We start from the raw sequence: 20,891 nt of genomic DNA on the forward strand, positions 1-20,891 counted from the left end.
GAGAAAGTTGACAGACATTGTCTGTGGTTTGGTGTAGGGATTTGAAGGAGAAGGCAATGATTAGAATTGGTTTAAGGTTTTGTCTTATGGTTTCTGGGCCCATTCATGACATTGGTCAGTCACTGGAAGATGAATACATTTATTGGAGGTAGAATTTGACTTCAAATTAAATTAAAGTGCATGTGACACATCCATGTTAGTATATCATATAGCAGTGAGTTTTGTGGGTGTGGAACTCATGTTTGGGATATTTGACCTAGATGATTTGAAGTTGTAGATATGGGTGAGATTGCTAGGGAAGAAGGTCTCCATTTGAATTGCACAATGGAATCATTTGAGCTCTGAAGAAAGATTACCCAAAGATGCTAGGGTGTAGCTGATCTAGGGTCAAGTTTGGGCATTGGGCTTTCAGAATCTCCTCTGATAGTACTAATGTGTAAACAAGTTTGAGACCTGCTGGCCTTTAGCAGGTCTGAGACTAGAGTAACACAAATAATCAGTCCAGAGAAGGACAAACCTATCTAGGAGACTATTAAGAAGTGGCTGGGGAGGTAGGTAGGAAACTAAGTGTGGTGTCATAGAAGTGAGAGAGAGTCGCCAGGGCAGTCTGTGGCTGCTGAGAAGCCAGTTAGTTCAATGGAATTTGGGTTTAGCAACATGAACATCATTTACTAGTAGATCTGTTAGTAGGAGTCTTGGAACAGAAGGTGGTTGGAGTGAGTTGAATAAAGTGAGAAGAAATGGAGACAGCTAGCGTAGGTAACTTGTAAACTTGCTGGGGGAGAGACTGAAGCTTAAGAGGTGTGCCATTAGATTAAGATATTTTGGGCTTCACAAAACAAACTGAGGCAAATAGTGTAAATGGTGAAGAAAACAATCTCATTCACAAGTTCAAAAAGAAGGTGGTTCTAAGATTATTGAACAGTGTAATCAGAGACCTGTTTTCTTCCAGCCTTAGAGTGTCACTTGGTCAGTGGGCTGTCCCTTCAGGATAGCAGAGTGGCCATTGTGGCTCAGACATCAAACCAGATAACGGTCTCCAACAGAAAAAAAAGAGTTTTTCTTTGTAGGTTTTTTTTTTTTTTTTTTAAGATCCTAATACATGTTTTCAGAGACCAAACAATTGAAACCACCCACATCACAGACCCAGTACCTAAGAAGTCCCCCCTTGTTTCTCCTTCCAGTCACTACCCAAGTCCTTCCCCTGTATTACTACTGTTCTGACTTCCAGAGGTTAGTTTTGCCTGTCTTTGTGCAATTATAAATGGAATTGCATACTATGTGCTCTTCTGTGTTTGACTTTCAGCATTCTTTTTGAGATCCATATTGTTGCATGTAGTTGTAAAGTGTTCATCTATTGCATGAATATACCATGTTTTATCCATTCTATTGTCGATGGGCATTTTGGTAGTTTCTAGTATTTGGCTTTTACAGATAGTGTTGTAAATGTATGTATCCATTTTTGTTAAAGTGTATAATCGAGGACTTGAATTGCTGGGACAGAAGGTATGCTTGTATTTAGCCTTAATGCATAGTTTCCTATGTGGTTTTATCACTTTATGGTCTTACTGGCAACATGTGAATTTCAGTTCCATGTCCTCACCAGCACTTATCATTTTGCATCTTTCATTTTAGATATTTTGGTGGGAGTATATAGCACTGTAATTTTAATTTGCATTTCTATAATTCAAGTAAGGATATTTAAGTTGAGTATTTTTCCATATGCTTATTGACTATTTGGATATTCTCATGGTCTTTTGCTCGATTTTTATTTTTCCTAGGTTGAATGTCTTATTCATTTGTGGGAGTTTTTTTGTATTGTTTTGTATTCTGGATGAGTCCTTGGTCAGACTTGTGTTGCAGATGTCTTCTCAGTACCTTTTCATTCTTGATGTTTTCACTGAGAAGTTATTAATTTTAATATAGTAGGTTCTATTAATTATTTCCTTTATGGTAAGTGCTTTTTGTTTGTAGTCTTTGCTTACTCTAAAGCCACCACTCTGTTTCTTCTACAATTTTAACTTTGATAATTAGATCTGCAAGCCTTCTGAAGTTGATTTTTGTATTTCATGTGAGGTAGGGTTCAAAATTCATATGAATGTCCAATTGACCCAGCACCATTTCTTAAAAAAGTATTATTTTCTCCATGCACTGCAGTGTCACTTTGTCATAAATCAGGTGATTGTGTCAAATCCATTTCTGGTTTCTCTTTTGTTTTCTGTTGGTTAAGTTGTCTTACATTTTAATTTTTTTTTCTTTTTCGTATATAGCCTTTTACTAGGAATTGATATCTGGTGGTATGATACCTAGTTTTGGTCTTCTTTATAATCTCTTTTTAAGAATAATGAATTAATATGTGTGAATACAAAATGATAAACCAGTGAATTTTAAACCAGATAAATAGGGGAGTAGGAAAAAGAGAAAGCAGGCAAATCAATGAGTTAGACCCCCTGAGAAGATAGTAGGAAATAGTTTAACCGGTAAGAGTTGGATGCCCTCACAAGTGGATTTAGGAGTTTGATAGTTCTGAGTGATGCTAAGTTTTGCCAAAGGGGTGTGATGGTAGATGACTGAGTTGAGGTATGGGAGGTTGTTGAAGGTAAGCCAGGCAACTGAGAGACTGAGTATGCATATACTGATGTTTACATTTTCTAACTTAGCATCTACCTCAAAACAGCTAGAAAAGAAAGAATTATTATCTTCATTTTACAGTTGAGAAGGTGGGTTCAGGGATATTAATGACTTCTTTAAGGCCCCAGGAGAATTAGCAGTTGAATTGGACTTAACTTAGGCCTTCTGTCCAGGAATGCATGCTCTGTTCGTATAGCTTAGCTAACAAGACCTGGGAGTTAAAATTTTGGCTATTATTGAAAGGCAAAATTATTGCACGCAAATATACAAATTTTTAGTTATGCATAGGTAAGATGTTGATACGATATATGCAGGAAATACTCCAGAAATGCTGAAAATACTTATTCCTGGGTTGTTGTGATTGTGACTCTGGGTGACTTTTCCCCTTTGTTTTACTTTTCTGTATTTTCCAAATTTCCTATAATGGACGTATATTTTGTGGATTTTAAAAAATTATTATTTGACTAAATGATATACATGGAAAATTCAGAACATAAAATAGATAGCAATATACAGTACTTTTACAAAAATAAAAGAATGGAGATGTTTAAATATTTTATTTTTTCTTTTTCTGTTTAGAAATGCACTTGGTGATGGAAAGAGAGCCATTATTCTGAAGAGCACTTGGCCAAAGGTAGGTTTCTTTTGTATTTTTACATTGAGCCAGTAATACTATATATTGTTGTGAAAATTAATATATGGGATGTGTATTTATATGTAAAAGTGCTGGATGAAATTATCAAGAATAGGAAAGGGGGTGCTTCAATTCCACTACCACTATGGGGATTTGGCAGTAGCTGTGAGAGGCTAAGAATGTGTGTGTGCCAGCATGAGGTGTCCTGGAGAGCATGGAGGGACTGTAGCAATTGAGAGGTAATATCTGCAAGTGATAGGTGTGCCTTTGGATTTCTTAAGTAACACACAATGTATAAATCAGCGTGAAATAAACCACATTGATATAATTTTCTACATCATACTTAAAAACTTATATACATAAAAGATATGAATGAAATAAGCAGGAGGAGATCATTTGTTCATCAATAATTTATATAACTAATAGGATTTATATATAATTGATAGGATTGTATTGCGAATATGCAGAGAACTCCTAGAATAAATAAAAACCCAGTAGAAAAAGGGCCAGTGAAACAAATAATTTCATATAAGAAACCCTCATTGGCTAGTAGAAATAAGAAACTTGAAAATCTGTTTCCTAGTAATTAGACTTGTGGGGGATTGGTACAAAGATAGAAAAATGAAACCAACAGAGAAAAATAGAGGGCCTCTAAGAGAAAGACCCACCTATAGATGAGTAAATAAAGCAATGCAATAGTGTTGGGATCCTTCACATTGGCAAAAATTAAAGAGACTGAGGGTCCAGAGTTTTGGTACTGAGTGTGTAGTAACAGGAACCCTCTATAAACTGATGGAGGTGTGAATTGCTTACAACCAACTTGGAGAGCACCCTGATGTGCATACCTCATAATTACTTGATTTTACACTAACAATTACTCCATTTCACATGTGTCAAACTAGAAAATTTCTTACATAATATATAGTGTCAGTCATTGTGGCCTTGTTTTAATTGCATCAAGTCTCAAATACTTAAATGTCCATTGATAAAGCAGTGGATGAGTTGGTATTTTTACTTGATCAAAGTTATTACTCTGATCTGTTTAATCTGTTCCCATCTTGAACACCCTTCATTTCTCAAACCGCATTCCTGCTACTCTCTCTGAATTGGCCTCTGGGCTCCTCACTGTTGCTCCCATCAGGGCAGACCCATTTCATTCTGTTTTTGCTCTTTCCTCTGCCTCAGACACTTTCCCCCTAGAACATAGCTAGCTCCCTTATTTCCTTTCATTCTTTGTAGAACATCCTTTTCTCAATGAAACCTTCCCTGGCCATCTTATTAAAATGCAAACCCTGCTCCTTTGAGACATTTCCTACCTTCTTTCCCTTTTTTCCTCTTAGCATTTGGCATATTATTGAAAATATTGTTACACTATTCAATATTGTTATTTATTTATATTGTTTATTGTGACTTCCAGTGTAATGTGGGCTTTACAGGGAAAGGCTTTTTCGTCTGTTTTGTTTGCTCTTAAATCTGGACTGTCTGACAAGTTGCCTGGTTCATAGCAGTCACTCAGGAGTAGTATTTGTTAACTTAGTAAATGAGTAGTTGAATATTAGATTGTAGTTGACTGGCATATCAATATTTATGGGTTTGAAAAACAACATGAAATGAAAAAATAAATAAAAGCCCAATACCCATGATAGTGTTTGCATTTGGACAGTCAGGGAGGGAAAGGAGATTGAAGAGATTCCAAAGCAGCCATATTGATATCATTGCCTTTCTCTTATTAAAAGAGAATTTGGCCAGGCACAGTGGTGCACGCCTATAATCCCAGCAGCTCAGGTTAGGAGGATGCAGTGGTGCACGCCTATAATCCCAGCTGAGATAGGAGGATGGTGAGTTCTAAGCCAACCTTAGCAAAAGTGAGGTGCTAGGCAACTCAGTGAGACCCTGTTTCTAAATAAAATACAAAATAGGGCTGGGATGTGGCTCAGTGATTGAGTGTCCCTGAGTTCACTCCCCAGTACCAACAACAACAACAACAACAACAACAAAAAGAGAATCTGAGCAAATATAACAAAATGTTATAATGTTATAAATGTTATAAAAACAAAATTCTGGGTGTTTATTACATTATTCTCTGTATTTTTCCAACTTGTAAAAATATTCAAAAAGTTTTTCAAAGTAAAGATTCAAATAAGATACACAAAGGCACATGTCTTTCATACTGTATTCCTGATTTTACATAATTTAAAAAAAATACAGTGAGTAGGGCCTTAGAGAATTACTCTCATTCATACTTCCATTACTGCTTTGCAGATAGACTTCATTAAATTCTTTGCAGGACTTAATTTTATTTTGTTTAGTGTTAAAATTGTATTTTTTCTTTATATTCTAATTTGCTATGATAAAAAAAAGAGAAAGTACAGAAGGTTGTGAAGTGAAAGGGAAGACTCAGCCTGGGAACCTTTTAAAGATGTTCTTACCCTCCCCTAAATTTACAATTTAGGCAGCCTAGGAGTGTATCTAGTGGTCTGGAGATGGTGAAGTTTTCCAGGTGGACTTCTACATCAAAGTTTTGAGTAATTTTTTAAATGTCTAATTTTATGCATCAAGAAATTGAGTTCAACAGATGTGAAGTGACTTTTCAAGGTGTCATTGCAAGTGAAGGATGAAACTGGATGGCACTTGCATTAGAGGGTGATAAATTTGTTGGTATTTCCATTATGAGTCATTCTTTTGCTTGAAACAGTATCTTTGCTGATGACTACACCTTGCATTTTGTGGGTACTCTATAAATATTTGTAGAACAAATGAATTGATAATGTTCTGAATACTGAAACCCAGTCTATGATACTGGTTTTCCAGAAATACCTCTTGCAAATTTTAATCTATTATCAAATTTAGGGAAGAATATTAAGGCTTTCTGAATTATTTTGAAGACTTTCATAGAGTGTTCCTGGTTTGGTTTCTCAGACAAAATATTTACTAATTTTTAAGTTGGGATGTTTTATGATATGTCATATGATTGCAAAAAATTTGCATAGATTAAAAAAATACAACCACTAGTTAAGTATTCACAAAATTCGGTAACTATATATGTAAGCTATTTTTCCTTTTTATTTTACCAGATAGAAATATTCATTGAAGAATATTTTTACTTCAGAAGCTAAAATAGAGCATGCATCTAGGCATGGTGGCACACACTTATGATCTCAGAGACTCAGGAGGCTGAAGCAGGAGGATCACAAGTTTGAGGCCAGCCTCAGCAACTTAGTGTGAGCCCCTGAGCAAATTAGCAAGACTGAATCTCAAAATTAAAAATAAAAAGGACTGGGAATGTGGTTCAGTAGTCAAACTCCTCTGAGGCCCCTAGTGCCAAAAAAAAAAAAAAAAAAAGGAGAGCGTGCAAGGTGCGTTCTTTACTTTTCTAAGAATGTTTTGTTTGAGAAGTATGAGCTCAAGTCTGTGGGGTCACAGCTCTAAGATATAAGCCTGTAGAGGCAGGTACTTTCCATTTCTACATGAGGATGGGCCATTTTTGCTTCCTTTGATTCAGATAGGGGAGACTACTAGAGGGTCACCTGTCTCTAGACTTACTTTCAGGCTTGAGAGAGGATGAGTCATTGTGCTTTAAAAAATGAGAAATTTTATGGTATAGTCAATAGAGATATGTTAATGTTTCTGTGCGTATTGTGTTTTGCTGTAGTTTACAAGATACAAAATAATAGACTCACTGAAGTCCTCAAGAGACGGAGTTCTGAAGGGTATGTTAGGTTCTTGTTTGTGAATGATAGAAACCTGACTCAGGTCCTTGGTGTAGATAGTAGAGAGAATCTGTAGGCTGTTGTACCTGAGAAGTCTAGGGGTTGGCTTCAGTGGTGGCTGGGCAAGAGCTGTGTGTGTCCTTCTGTTTCTCAGCTGTGTTTCCCTGTTTTGTCAGTTTCATATTTCATTCTTCTCTTTTCTGTTTGATTTTACAAAGTGGTTTTTTTTTCTGTATCTTCAAGTTCGTGGATATTTTCATCTATAATGTTTCGTTTGCCTTTCTTAACATTCAGGTATTTTTCATCTTAAATACTTTAATTTTTATCTCTAGAAATTAAATTTGGGTCTTATATTTCATGTCTCTACTTGCTTCTACAACGAATGGAATGTGATTATAGCAACTGTTGTAATATCCTGAATTCCATCATCTGTGTCATTTATGGGCTTCCAGTTGATTGATTTTTCTCACTATAGAACACATTTTCTTTCTTTGCATACCTGGTCATTTTTTATTGGAATTCAACATTGTGAATGTTACTTTGTTTAGTGCTGCATATCTTTGGTTTTCTCTGATTACCTTTGAGCTTTGTTTTGGAATACAGTGAAATAACATACAAGTAGGTTAGTTTTTAATAATCTTGTTTTAAGCTCTATTATGTGGGGCCATAGTGTCATTAACCTAAGGCTAACTTTTTCCTTCACTACTGAGGCAAAACTTTCTGAGGACTTAATGCTCCCTGAATTCTGACATTTTCCACTCAGGTTTGTGGGTGTAGCAGCACTGTATGAGTCCGACTCTTGTACTGTTAGCCTTTCTGATAGCTCTTTCCCTGATAGAGAGCTCTTCCCACAGACGTGTGCTGACAGTGCTCAGCTGAAGACCCATTGAGGACTCCTTGAAGTTCTCTTGGCAGCTCTCCCCTCTATGGTCCTTGCTTCATGAACTCAAGCTTGCCTTAATCCTGCCTCCCACCTCTCTCTCCTTAGCTGAGAGAGACTGCCAGTCTTTGAGTAGTGACTTTTTCCTGGGCTGAGGGTTTGTCTCAGTAAGCTGGAGCAGTCTTAAGTCTTACTTTGTGTGTTTCTCTTCTCTCAAGGATCACTCAAGTTTTCTTGCCCAGTGTTCAGTGTTTTATAAGCCAGGGAATCATATCTTTTTTGTCTTTAAAATTCATTTTAGGCAGGATGGTAAATCTGGTCTCTGTTACTCCATCTTGGCCAGAAGAGGAAGTTTGATTCAGATAGGGGAGACTACTTGTGGCTTCATTTAAAAAAAGACTTTTACTTACATGATTTTATTCTCTTTTATTGCTGAGTAAAATTCTGTTGTGTATATATGCCACATTTTTGTTATCCATTCATCCACTGAAGGGCATCTAGGTTGGCTCCACAGTTTAGCTATTGTGAATTGTGCTGCTATAATGCTAAGTGATATAAGAGGGCTGACTCATAGTGGGGTAGGGAAGGGGAGCATGGGAGGAATAGATGAATTCTAGATACGGCAGAGGGGTGGGAGGGCAAGGGAGGGGGCAGAGGATTAGAAAGGATGGTGGAATGTGATAGATATCATTATCTGAAGTACATGTATGAAGACACAAATTGGTGTCAGCATACTTTATATACAACCAGATATATTAAAAATTGTGCTATATATGTGTAATAAGAATTGTAATGCATTCCACTGTCATTTATTATTTTTTTAAAATCACTCAATAAAAAAAAAGAAATATACCCTGTCGCTATTGAGATAATATACACAGGATAAAGTTTTAATCATTGGGAATAAGTTATGGTCCTTCAATATGAGGGATGAACTGACAATTTCCCTCTCCAATTATCTTCTAAATTAAGTGATTTTTTTTATCAGAAAGTGACTGCATACCATATATACACCAATGCACAGGCAGAAGCATGTCATACATGAAAAAAACAAGAAAGAATAGAACAGGTATAGGCCTTTGCTTGGCTGTGTATGGACATTCCACTCTAGATGTGCCCTGATCGTCTCTAAACTTTACAGTTATATATATAGAAAGTAAAGCATATTCACATTAAAAAAAAAAACAACTTTGACTTTGTAGTAGGAGCCCCAAACCAATATCCGTCATAGCTATTAATTCTAATGAGAAGAAACCCCTGTCAGTATCTATATAATAAGCCTAAGGCTCAGGCTGATTTTAGTTGGGTCATGTGTCCCAGCGTGGATCATTTACAGTGACCTGGGAAGTGGTATGTTTCCACTGACCAGTCAGAGCCGCTATCCCTTGTTGGGGATGGCACACTAAAACTGATAGTACTGCCATGCCATATCTATGAGGAGTGGGAAATGTTTACCCCTAGGTGAGGGGATGCTAGACCAACAGATAGAAGGGAATGTCCATATATGATAGAGAATGAGAGTGTCAAAGAAGAACAAAAATTTTTATGGTAATTGGGTTCAAGAAACTGAGATACTTTAATCTGAGCTTCATTAAGCTTCAGCACAGGGGACTGGATAAACCGCTTTCTCAACCAGCAGAAGTTATATGGGGTCCAGGGAAAAAGATCCAATAGGTGGGGAAAAGAAGAAAGTATTCACTATAAGTTTAGCAGGTATGTTTTATGATCTAACATTATTTCTATTCTGTGTTTTATTTTTTTAAATGTAGTAATCTGAACTTGAAAATTGACAAATATCTAGTGGTAGGGTTTTCCACCTTTTAGTATATAATGAGAGATCTCTTTGTCCTCTTATACTGCAGGTGTCAGGAAACAGGACTTCTACCCTCTAAGGGGAAGCAGAGTTTAATGAAATGCATAGTCTTTAGAATAAAATCTTCAGAATTCGTAGGTCCACAAGAACACAGTACTGACTCTGAATAAACATGCCAGTGATTCTTTTAGCAAAAAACTACTCCTTTTTAAAAGGTTCACTTATTTTTGATTTTTCCACTTAAAGGGTTCACTTATTTTGATTTTTCTCCCGGGTTCTCATCTAATCAGAATGTTCTTTGTAAAATGTGTAGTAAGTAGGAAGGAGATCTGGACTAGGTATCATAAAATCATTGTTCTTTAGTTTGTTTCTAACTGTGACTTGAGGCCAGGTTCTGGCCTGTTTTTTTCTGGTAGATCGTCTCTCTAGAGGAGACATAGTACCTAAAATGGAAGTTTGATTTGTGAATAACTGGGAGCCGGGTTAGTTAAATTAGCCCCAGGTTTGATATTATTTGCTTTCTAGACTAAGATGTTAGATATAATGGATTTTCCAAATATTGGAGTCAGTAAGGATTTGGGTTCTATAGCAAAAAATAAAAACAAAAAGCCAAAACCTTACCATTTGAATTGAGAATAAAGTCAGTGATTTTTGGACCTTTTCTTAAAGCTAGGAACTACACTTACAGATAAAATAAAAGCTGATTGAAGGGGAGAGATGGAGAGAAGAGTTAGCCTGACTACACCTGTTATTTGAGCCTGTGTTCTTGGAGGTGCTGGGAATGCTGCCCAAGCTGGTTGCTCCTTCCAGCTCCAAAATCTTGATTTCCAAAGTGTAGGGCACGTCATGACTTAGTGAATATTATTGCCTTAAAGTATTTTTTAAAAATTTGTTTCTTATAATGAATTACTTTTATTCACAAAATACTGTGTTTAGTACTTTATTAGTAAAATATAACAGAAGTTAAATACTTCACTGGGGTACCAAAATCTCTTAAGCAAAAATATTTATCTCTAGTTAATTGTTAAAAATCACTTGTCTATTCATAACATTTCACTAATTCATTAGTTTTATTTCTTGAGGTGTTAACATTTTTATTTATTTTTCATGATAGGGGCCTGATCTAACATTTTAATTAATTCATTTTCAAACAATATTTTTCCTTACCTATTATTTAATTTAAGCATATTTTTGAGAAAAAAATTAAATTTATCTTTTTGGAACAGGGTCATTATCGTTATTGTGCTGCTCTTTCTATGCTGGGGGAATATGACTGGGCCCTGCAAGCAAACATAAAAGCTCAAAAACTCTGTAAAAATGACCCTGAGGGAATCAAGGATCTAATTCAGCAGCATGTAAAGTTACAAAAACAAATAGAAGACCTACAAGGTATTTCACCTAAGATTCTTTTGGTTACAGTTGAATTCCCTTTAAAGTTTCAAAGGTGGGTTTCTTGGATTAACAGAGGATCATAAATCAGTTCTCAGATGATTTGTGCTTATTTTGTTATGTTATCTTCAAGTTACTTACGTTTTCTATATCTTTCTGTGTAGAGTTAGTAATATGTTCCATTAGGTTATTATACATGATTTGTATTTTTTATTTGAAACAGCCAGTAACCAAATTATTATTTATTCTTCTATAGAAAAATATTCTTTTCAGAAATTTTGAATAAAATAAATGCTTTTGAAAGGAAATTGTGTAAAACTTTTCATCATTTAAGTTATTTCTAAAAGAAAAGGCCCTTCAATAGAGTTGCTTAATTTGTTCGCACCAAGTTTGCAAATAATTCTATAGCATGTTAAACATCTATAATCAGAAATTGGCTGTGCAGGCTAGGACTTGTAAATTTCCATTCTTCAACCTTGTTTTCTGTACTTAGTCATTTTTCTTTCTCAGTGCTTGAAAAAATTTCTTTACACTTTGAGTATCTAGGTCTTTCCTTTTTTTTTTTTTTTTCCTTCTTTGGATATTCAGTGTCTATGGAGCTGAGCTGAGCAGTTTTGTAACTAGCAGATGTTGTCATCCAGCTTTTAACAAGATCCTTAGATTGTGAGCTCCTTGAAGACAGGTACCGTCTCTGATTCAAATCAATGTATTGCTGTCATCTTGTCAGTAATCACATGCAGTGGGATGTCAGACATGGGTACAACAGTTTGTTGACACCATTCTGAAATTACTGACATCTAGAATTGTAAAATTGTTTTGATTTATTTTTCAACTTTCTAAAGTTGTTTGATGTTCTTAACTCAGCTTAAAGGAAATTTGAAAATCTTTTGAAGTCTGTGTTGCCAATCCATTGATTACTCTGTGTGTGTGTGTGATTGACTTTTATAGGTCGAACACCAAATAAGAATCCAATTAAAGCTTTTTATGAAAGCAGGTGAGTTAATATCAGATCAGTAGCTACTACTTGGAATGACTTTGCCCTGTGAACTTAAGAATCACTTGTATTTGTCATTTTAAAAACTTAATCGCAACTATAGTAAATTTAGGGATGGAAGAAAAAGAGGGTTTTTTTTTTTTTTTGGTGTGTGTGTGTGTGTGTTTGCACACAAAATATCAGGTGATCTGTGAGTTGTCAGATTTATTTTATTGAACCACTTGGACGATTAGTAGCCTAATTTAGTGAGAAAAGAGGAGTGGAATGTTAATTTGAAGTTATTGTGCTTGACAGGGAGCAGTTGGTCACGGGGTCCTGGCAGTAGAGAGCTGATATACAGCCTTTGCCTCATGCCCTTCCTCTCTGTCCTGGAAACGTTGCCCCAGCCTCTTGATACTTTTCAAAGAGTGCAAATCGATTTAGGAATGCTTATAAGAAAATAAATAGCCAGGATTCTACATTTGCTTATTTGGGAATTTAAATAGATTAAGCCTTTCTCTCTTGATAAGCACACAGGATAATGAAGCTGTTAATATATGAAACATGAAGGTTTATTTACTTTAATATTAGAACCCAGAATACTAGCCTTAAACTGGTTTTAAATACTACTTATGTATAAAGGCTTATCTGAGAGGTAGAGGATCTTTTCAAAACAGTGGTACCTTGCTTTCAAGGAAGAAAGGCTATAATTGCTGCAACCTGTTTGTTTGAAGGATAACTTTTAAAAAATGTTCATTAATTAGTACAAATAAAGGGGCCATTCCTTTTATCCCATTTTAGGGCCTATATACCTAGGAATTTATCAGCACCTGCTTTTAGTACTTCACTTAACTTTGTGGAGACGGAAAGAGATCTCAAAAAAACTAACTACAAGATGGCAAACGGTGGTAATCAGAATCTAAAGGTAAGCTCAGTTAAAAACTTAAAATTATTTCAGCTATTAATAGTAACATGTTGGTGATAGTGGAAACCAACTATTTTGGTGGTATAAACTCTTACTTGTTGAGATCAAGAAAATTATTCTTTTTTTAGATTTTGTTTTGTTTTGTTTTTGGTACCAGGGAATGAACCCAAGGATGCTTAACCACTGAACCACATCCCCAGTGCAATTATTCCTCATATAACTACAACCAATTATACCTCATACAACTACATAAAAATAATATATTTAAAGTCACAGAATTTCTTCTGAAATTACACTTACATATCTTTTTTTTTTTTTTTTTTAACCGGATTGAACCTAGAGATGCTTACCCACTGAGTTAAGCACATCCCTAGCCTTTTTATTTTTTTTTACTTTGGGCCTTTCTAAGTTGCTGAAGCTGGTTTTGAACTTGGAATCCTCCTGCCTTGGCCTCCTGAGTTGCTGGGATTATAGGGATGTACTGTCAAGCCTGACTATATTTACAGATATTAAAAGTATTTTTTTCTAGATATAATTTTGCCATTTAGTTCATTTTTATACCCTCCTTTTAGGTCACCCAGCCAGTCTCAGGAATGAGTGACAATGGGGGGTCTGTTGGCCAAGTCACTTCTGCCCCTCCCTGTGTTTTGGATTTGTCTTTTTCTCCCTTTTCTGATTTGTAATCTGTTTGTGACCTGGCACTGTAGCAGCTCACCAGCCAACTTGTGCTAAGCTGGGGTGCCTAGGAGGCACTCCTTCCCCACCTCTGCCAGGGTGTATCTACAGCTTCTGTTGCCCTTTCATGGCTGTGCTCAGTAGCAATCTTGGTCTGATGGTTTTTTTCAGAGCACCACACTAAGGCTTCTAGCCTGCCTCTGAGGTCAGGTGATACAGATAAATGTGTCTGAGTTTTCCTCTACCTGTGATATACATCCAACACTCAGCAGCTATCACTAAGTCACATTATATTTCTCTTCAAGATTTGAGGAAAGAAAAGATCATGATGTTTTGGCATGGGGTGGGTGATGGGCATTGAAAGGAACTTTCTTAATATATCGTTAAGTCCTTTTGTTGGTAATATTGAAAATCTCCAAGAGGCTGTATTGATTTAGGGAGAAGAGCACAGGAATAATGTGGTAATATTCAGTTTAGTCATTGTTGAATAGCTGCCACATGAGACATCATTCTAGGCATCAGAGATAGAATTGTCATTCAAGAATTTGTCATTTGTCTTGATCTCTGGTCACTAGTTATCATTTTATATGCTTGCTTTTACATTTAGACTTAGTAACTAGATGCATATTTTAGGCGCTTGAGTGAATTCTATCATATTCTACTACAAATTCTATTACATGGCCGTTGAATTCTTATTTTTTTTAACAGTACATTATAATTATACATCATAGTGGAATCCATTGTTACATTCTCATACATGCATAAAGCAATTTGGTCCATTTCATTCCCCAGTACTTCCTCTCCCTTAACCCTGGTCCCTCTCCACTACTCTGCTGGTCTCTCTTCTATTTTCATGAGACCAGTCCTCTTTTTTTCTTTATTTTTTCTCTAGCTCCCAAGTGTGAGAGAACATATGACCCATGATTTTCTCAGTCTGGCTTCTTTTACTTAACATGATGTGCTCAGGTTCCATACATTTTCCTGCAAATGGCATAATTTTGTTCTTCTTTATAGTTGAGTATAACTCCATTGTGTGTATGTATCACATTTTCTTGATCAGTTCATCCATTGATGACCACCTAGGCTGGTTCCATAGTTTTGACTATTGTGAACTATGCTGCTACAAACATGGATATGCATGATCACTATAGTATGTTGACTTTAGTTCTTTTGGATAAATGCTGAGTATTGGTATAACTGAAAATGGCTATATTATTTTTACAGTCTCACTAGTTTTATTTTCATGGGCAGGTGGTAGATGAGGCTTTGAAGGTAGATGATTGTGACTGTCATCCTGAATTTTTACCACCACCAAGTGAGTATTTTTTCTTATATAAATTATTGCTGAGTTGTCGTAGTATTACCTAAACTTTATGCCCTAAAATTTGTACAAGCCTCATTTATATTTGCTCTTGTTCTCATTTTAATTTATAATGCTTCTGTATAAGTCAGCTTTCCATTACTATAATGAAATATTTGGCAAACGCTAGCTATGATGTAAAGAGAATTATATTTTGGCTCATAGTTCTGGAGATGTGAAGATATGGTGCCTGTATTGGCTCAGTGCTGGTAAGGCAGTGGATTGCAATGGCAGGGAAAATGTGGTGGAGCAAACTGCTCATATCCTGAGCCAGGAAGCAGAGAGAGAAGACAAGACCAGGCTCCCACATTCCTCTTCAAAGGCATTTCTCCAGCGATTTAACGAACTTCCTTAAAGATTCTACAGCACTTCTTATATTGCCACCCTAGCGACGAAGCCTTTGCACCTGGACTTTTGGGGAACACTCAGCATAAACATAGCAGTTTTTATTGTTAAGAAAACATTGAGTATTTGAAATCAATGCTCGGTCTTTTCATTACTTAATACATTTAATTTTGGAACTTCAATAAGAAGAATGGAAAGGAAAACTTAAGCATATAGCATTTCTTGATCTGTCCTTAATCACTTTTAGGCCCACCTTTGTTTCTTGTTATTGAAAGTTTTCATTATTATCTTCCTTTCCTTAATCTCAGGAGCCTTTCTTTTTTTTTTTCTTTTTTTTACATTTTTCCCCCTAATCAATCTCCCTCTGAAATTTTTAATACCATACATACTGCTTGTCTGTTAACATACAATATGTTCATCTGTGCTTTATATATAAAAAGAACTAGGCCTTTTCGTCTCCCAACAACTTAATTTTTTCACTGTATTTGGGATAATACTCAACTCCTGTTGAGAATGGATGTCTGTTGTCAGGTGTGGTGGTACACACCTGTAATCTCAGCATCTTGGAAGGCTGAGGAAGGAGGATTGCAAGTTCAAAGCCAGCCTAAGCAATGTAGCAAGGCAGTCAACTTGGTGAGATGCTGTCTCTAAATTTAAAAAACTTTAAAAGGGTTGGGGATGTGGCTCACTGGTTAAGTACCCCTGAGTTTAGTCCCTGGCACCAAAAAAAAAAAAAAAAAAAAAGAATGGATACTTTAGTCCTTTGGGACTACTGTAGCAAAAATACTATAAACTGGGTAGCTTTAAACAACAAGCATTCAATTCTCACATTTCTGTAGGCTGGGAAATCCAATATTGTGGTGCCAGCAGTTTTGATATCTGGTGAGGCCTCTTTTCCTGGTTAATGGATGACCTTTTTTTGGATAATGGGAATTGAACCCAGGAACTTACTATTGAGCGAGATCCCCAGCCTTTTTTATTTTTTATTTTGAGAAAGGGTCTTGCTAAGTTGCTGAGGCTGACATTGAACTTGAGATCCTCCTGCTTTAGTCTCCAGAGTTGCTAGGATTACAGGGTGTACTACTGTGCCCAACAGTAGATGGCTAACTTTTTGCTGTGTCCTCACATGATAGAAGGATGGGGGCCTCTCCTGGGGCCTCTTCTTATAAGGGCACTAATTCCTGTACGAGGTCTTTACCTTATGACCTAATCACCTCCTAAAACCATTGGGGATTAGATTTCCAACATAACAAATCTTGGAGCAACACATTCAGCCCATAAGAATGCTTTAGGCTAATTCCTGTTTAGTTTCAATTTTGAGGAAAATCTTTCTCACGTGGATTACATGCTTCTCTGTTTTTTAAAACAAGAGTTTAAGGAAATAGACTTTTTTTTTTTTTTAATGATTCTAAAGGTTGTTATACCCAATAGTTGTTCATCTCAAGCTTTTATATAGAGGGAGTACCTTTCAGGGTTATTGAAGTGGATTGTTGGCCTCCAGTTAGTGATACCTGTTGCTGTCTTTACTTTCTCTCATTTGTTTTCTTTTGAATGGCTTTGTTTCTATCCATTTTTATCTTTTACTACCTACACTCTGTCTTCTCTGGGGTCTAATACTAAGGGGTTGAACCCCTTAGTACTGAACATTTGCAGTTGGTTAGCAATTAGTGTGCTTACAGTGAGTGGGAAACTTATGTGTTTGTCTTACCTATTGTGAACACCCTGTGAAACATCTTTGAGGATTAAGCTTTTTTTTTTCTTAGAAAGGTAGTTTTTAATTCGTTAATATTTCTTAGGCTATTATTAGCAGACAACACATTTAAATAACTTATTTAAATACTATCTACTCATCAGTATCCACGTTCAGTAAAAGAACTTGAAATCCCAGGATTAGGGTTAAATAGTTTTACCCAACCTCACAAGCAGAAATTACACTAAGACTCCTGTGCCTTTCGTTTCTGAGGCTACTGAAGCCAGCTTGGGCTCCACCCTTCTTATTTCATTGACCTTGATCGGCTCTGTGCTGTCCCCACAAACCTAGCACATATTCTCTATCCTTCCGCCATGCTCACTCTTCCATGTAGTTTTGAATGTGTCACTCCCCTGCTACACAGAGGCTTGATTCCTGCCAGTGTGATAAAGGCTAGCCTGATGACTCATGGGTATCTGAAGCAAAGGGTTTGCGAACACTCACACCAGCCTGCCTTTGCAGTCATTTTCTAGCCTTCTATCTTGCTAGAGCTCTTAAGATTGTACAGGTTTAGTATTTATAAATGAACTCTACTCTCGGGTTCCAACCAGTCTGTCCAAATCATTCATCTTAAGACCAAAGAAAGGCTGCATCTTCACCAAGCCTTTCCCCAACCACTCTGCCTTAGGTGGGTGATTTCTTCCTTCTGTAGTTAGGAGAGAAGTTACTGGCTGTGGAATTAATGTGTCAATAATGGCATAGTCTTTTCTTATCTTCATTACTAAAATGATGTGTCCTTTCTTTCCATCTGATTGTAAAATGCCTGAGAATAGGAGCCCTTGCCTATATCTCTCTGTATCTGCTGCAAATCTAAATAACTATTATCACCATTATAATTTATCTTTGTAATAATTTTACATTATACATAGAATACCATCATCAGTGCCTTCCTTCCTTTCTGGCTTACCTGTTTGTAATTAAGCTCTCATATAGTATTGCTTCTTTGGCTTTCTTATTCCAATTTACTTATGTTTTTATTGTTTTGCTCTCAGGCTTGTGGATTTTTATGTATGGATCTCAGGAACAAATGCTTTTGTATTCACAGGTCAGCCTCCAAAACATAAAGGAAAACAAAAATCCCGAAACAATGAATCAGAGAAATTCAGGTATTTTTTTTCCTCTAATTTTATAGGGACTTTTTATTGAAATTACATTGGATTTAGAGAGTAATTTGGGGAAATCAGTGTCTTAGTAATATTTCAATTTAGGAACTCACATGTGACTGTCCATTTACTCCGTATTTTTCTTTATATAAACAGGACTGTTTTATTTTAAGATGATTTAAAACATGCTTTTCTCTTTTAGTTCTAGTTCACAGTTGACTTTACCAGTTGATTTGAAAAACATCTTGGAGAAACAGTTTTCTAAATCTTCCAGAGCTGCACACCAGGTAATGGAAAGAGCTTTTCCAGTAGAAATAGCAAAGCTCTGGTCATGAATTAATATATGCTTGCTAGTATTAATTTAAATACTAATTCAAAAATTGTTACCCAGAGATTTAACCAGTGGTTAGAACTGTAGAATTTCTTGCCAAAGATTTAATAGTAATACTAACTTTAAATATTTTTCAAAGATTTGGATAATTTAAAGAGATTTAAACATATGTAGTTTCATTATGCCTACTTTAACAATAAACTTGGTCAATTCTTTTTATGTTATTTAGTGATGAAAATTTATATCATGGAATAGGATAATTGCTTCAAAATTTATGGGTCATTTAAAATTCAATTAATTATTTAGGTCTATATAACATCTTAATTTATGATAGTTGTTTGTGAACCCATTGTTTATTCAATACGTTTTTATTGGCCCCCTCCCAGATGTTGCAGACAGAGGGAGTCTGCATTGACACTGTCCAACCTGCTCTGATGAAACTTACAGTACAGATATCCTATGTTAAGTTATATTAAGGGAAATAATTTCCAAGGCTATGTGGATCTGTTCCTAGAATAAGAAAGCAGATTAAAACAGCATATTTTGGCTGGGGTGGAAGCTCAATGGAAGAGTGCTTGCCTAGCAGCATGTGTGAGGCACTAGGTTCTCAGCACCACATATAAATAAATAAAATAAAGATCCATTGACAACTAAAAATATTTTTAAAAAATATTTTTTAAAAAGGTGAATAACTAGTGATTGACAGGACAGCACTTCATGGCCTGTAATCTCAAATTCACATCTTAAAACAAATGTGGCTATCATGTGTGTTTTAAATACTATAGTGGATAACCAGGTTAATATGAGAATTCTTTTCCATCATATTTTGGGGGAAAGTTGCCCTATATTTTGGTTCATTGGCTAGAAACCGTCAGGAATCTTTTGTTAATCTGTGACTAAACTCTACAGTTTACCTTTTGAGTCTTTATTGTTAGGAATAGTGAGGAGTATATTGTTTAGATTAGTATTTTCTGTTCTCTGAATGGTGTACACATGTATGGCAAGGATGACAAGACTTTATCTTAATGTCTTACCTCTATCATCTTTGTGGAACTTTTGTAACTTAAGGCTATTGCCATGTAACTAAAATCTGAATTCACATTATAATGTTTGTGTACATATGTTTTCAACTTGCAAAGAGTTTATCACTTTATTTGAGTATATTATGTCAATTTTGTTTTTATTTTTTATGTTTTTCCTTTTATTTAATATTGTACTCTGTCAATAATTTTTTTCTGGTTATATTTAAGTACATGTGAAGTAGGAGTAGTTAACGATTGAATATGTATTTCTTGCTTAAAATTAATGTTTGTTTCAGCACAGGATGACAGTTGTTAAAATCTGATTGTTTGGGTACATAGGTCGTGTGTTCTAATGTGTCTAATTGTTGTAGTCCCAGACAATTTACTTATTTAGTGATGTTTGGTATTCTTCTTACATTGTTAAAACTCCAAAATATTATTGGTATAGACTGAAAAAGTAAGCAAAGCTTTGCACTGTATAGAATAAAATGAATCAAACTTTCCTCTCATGGGCAGTGGCAGAGGAATGAAGATAATGAGGCAGTGCTGTGCTGAGAAAGGAATATGATGAATAAAGTATAGTTTGAGTATTTATTTAAATACTTATTATCATTTTATAAAGTGTTAATGTGAACTTAACATCGTAAGTTTTAAACTAAAAAGCTGTAGATTTGCACTAGTGAAATAAAATTTTTCTTTTTTTTTTCCTTTTTGCAGGATTTTGCTAATATAATGAAAATGCTAAGAAGCTTAATTCAAGATGGTTACACAGCCTTATTGGAGCAGCGTTGTCGAAGTGCTGCGCAGGCCTTTACAGAGTTGCTAAATGGTTTAGATCCTCAAAAAATAAAGGTAAAATTGCCAAATCATAGCTTGTTTATCAATACCAGTGCACCTCAAATGAATTTAGAAAAAATCAAGGCTTTAACTCGAATTTATATACCTTATACCTGGGCTGGGAGCAGGTGAATCTCCTCCAGGTTGTGGGGCATAGGTGATGATCCCAATTCAGAGTTTGTGATTACATTCAATGTATGATCCATGCTTATGTTCTCTTTTTGACCATTGTTTGGGTTATCAGAACCTCTGGCCTTTCCTTTTATGAAAAGGAGACTTTTTAATAAATTAAGAATTTGGACTCACTTTTAGGTTGCATTTTTTTATCCAGCAAGAAGGAATTAACTAGATAAATGAGTAGTTTAAGCAAGATTGTGAAAGAGCAGATATCTTACTTAATCTGTTACTAACACTCACATGCAAAAGCACATGATTTTAATTAAAAATTATTCTAATTTATTATGAAGTATGCCTTAAACAACTGACAGATCGATTCTGTGTTTATTTTTTTAA

The 20,891-nt window shown here is 35.5% G+C and overlaps 1 protein-coding gene across 14 annotated transcripts in view; it reads left to right on the forward strand.

Moving 5' to 3' along the window:
* Window positions 1-20,891, forward strand: part of Ttc3 (tetratricopeptide repeat domain 3) — a 119,355-nt gene that overhangs the window by 29,705 nt on the left and 68,759 nt on the right. For 11 of the 14 annotated variants that reach the window (XR_013437028.1, XM_078044637.1, XM_078044633.1 and 8 more), the window contains 8 exons: window positions 3,211-3,265; window positions 10,895-11,057; window positions 12,006-12,051; window positions 12,832-12,955; window positions 14,882-14,945; window positions 18,131-18,191; window positions 18,391-18,475; window positions 20,259-20,393. Coding sequence is in view for 13 of the 14 variants with exons in the window: in XM_078044633.1 (XP_077900759.1) it covers window positions 3,211-3,265; window positions 10,895-11,057; window positions 12,006-12,051; window positions 12,832-12,955; window positions 14,882-14,945; window positions 18,131-18,191; window positions 18,391-18,475; window positions 20,259-20,393 (733 nt within the window). In the remaining variant the exon portion in view is untranslated. The remainder of the gene's footprint in view (window positions 1-3,210; window positions 3,266-10,894; window positions 11,058-12,005; window positions 12,052-12,831; window positions 12,956-14,881; window positions 14,946-18,130; window positions 18,192-18,390; window positions 18,476-20,258; window positions 20,394-20,891) is intronic. The other 3 variants (XM_078044640.1, XM_078044639.1, XM_078044641.1) reach the window with 1 other exon arrangement.

The sequence above is a fragment of the Ictidomys tridecemlineatus genome, chromosome 3 (genome assembly GCF_052094955.1).
Source record: "Ictidomys tridecemlineatus isolate mIctTri1 chromosome 3, mIctTri1.hap1, whole genome shotgun sequence".
Classification (NCBI taxonomy): domain Eukaryota; kingdom Metazoa; phylum Chordata; class Mammalia; order Rodentia; family Sciuridae; genus Ictidomys; species Ictidomys tridecemlineatus.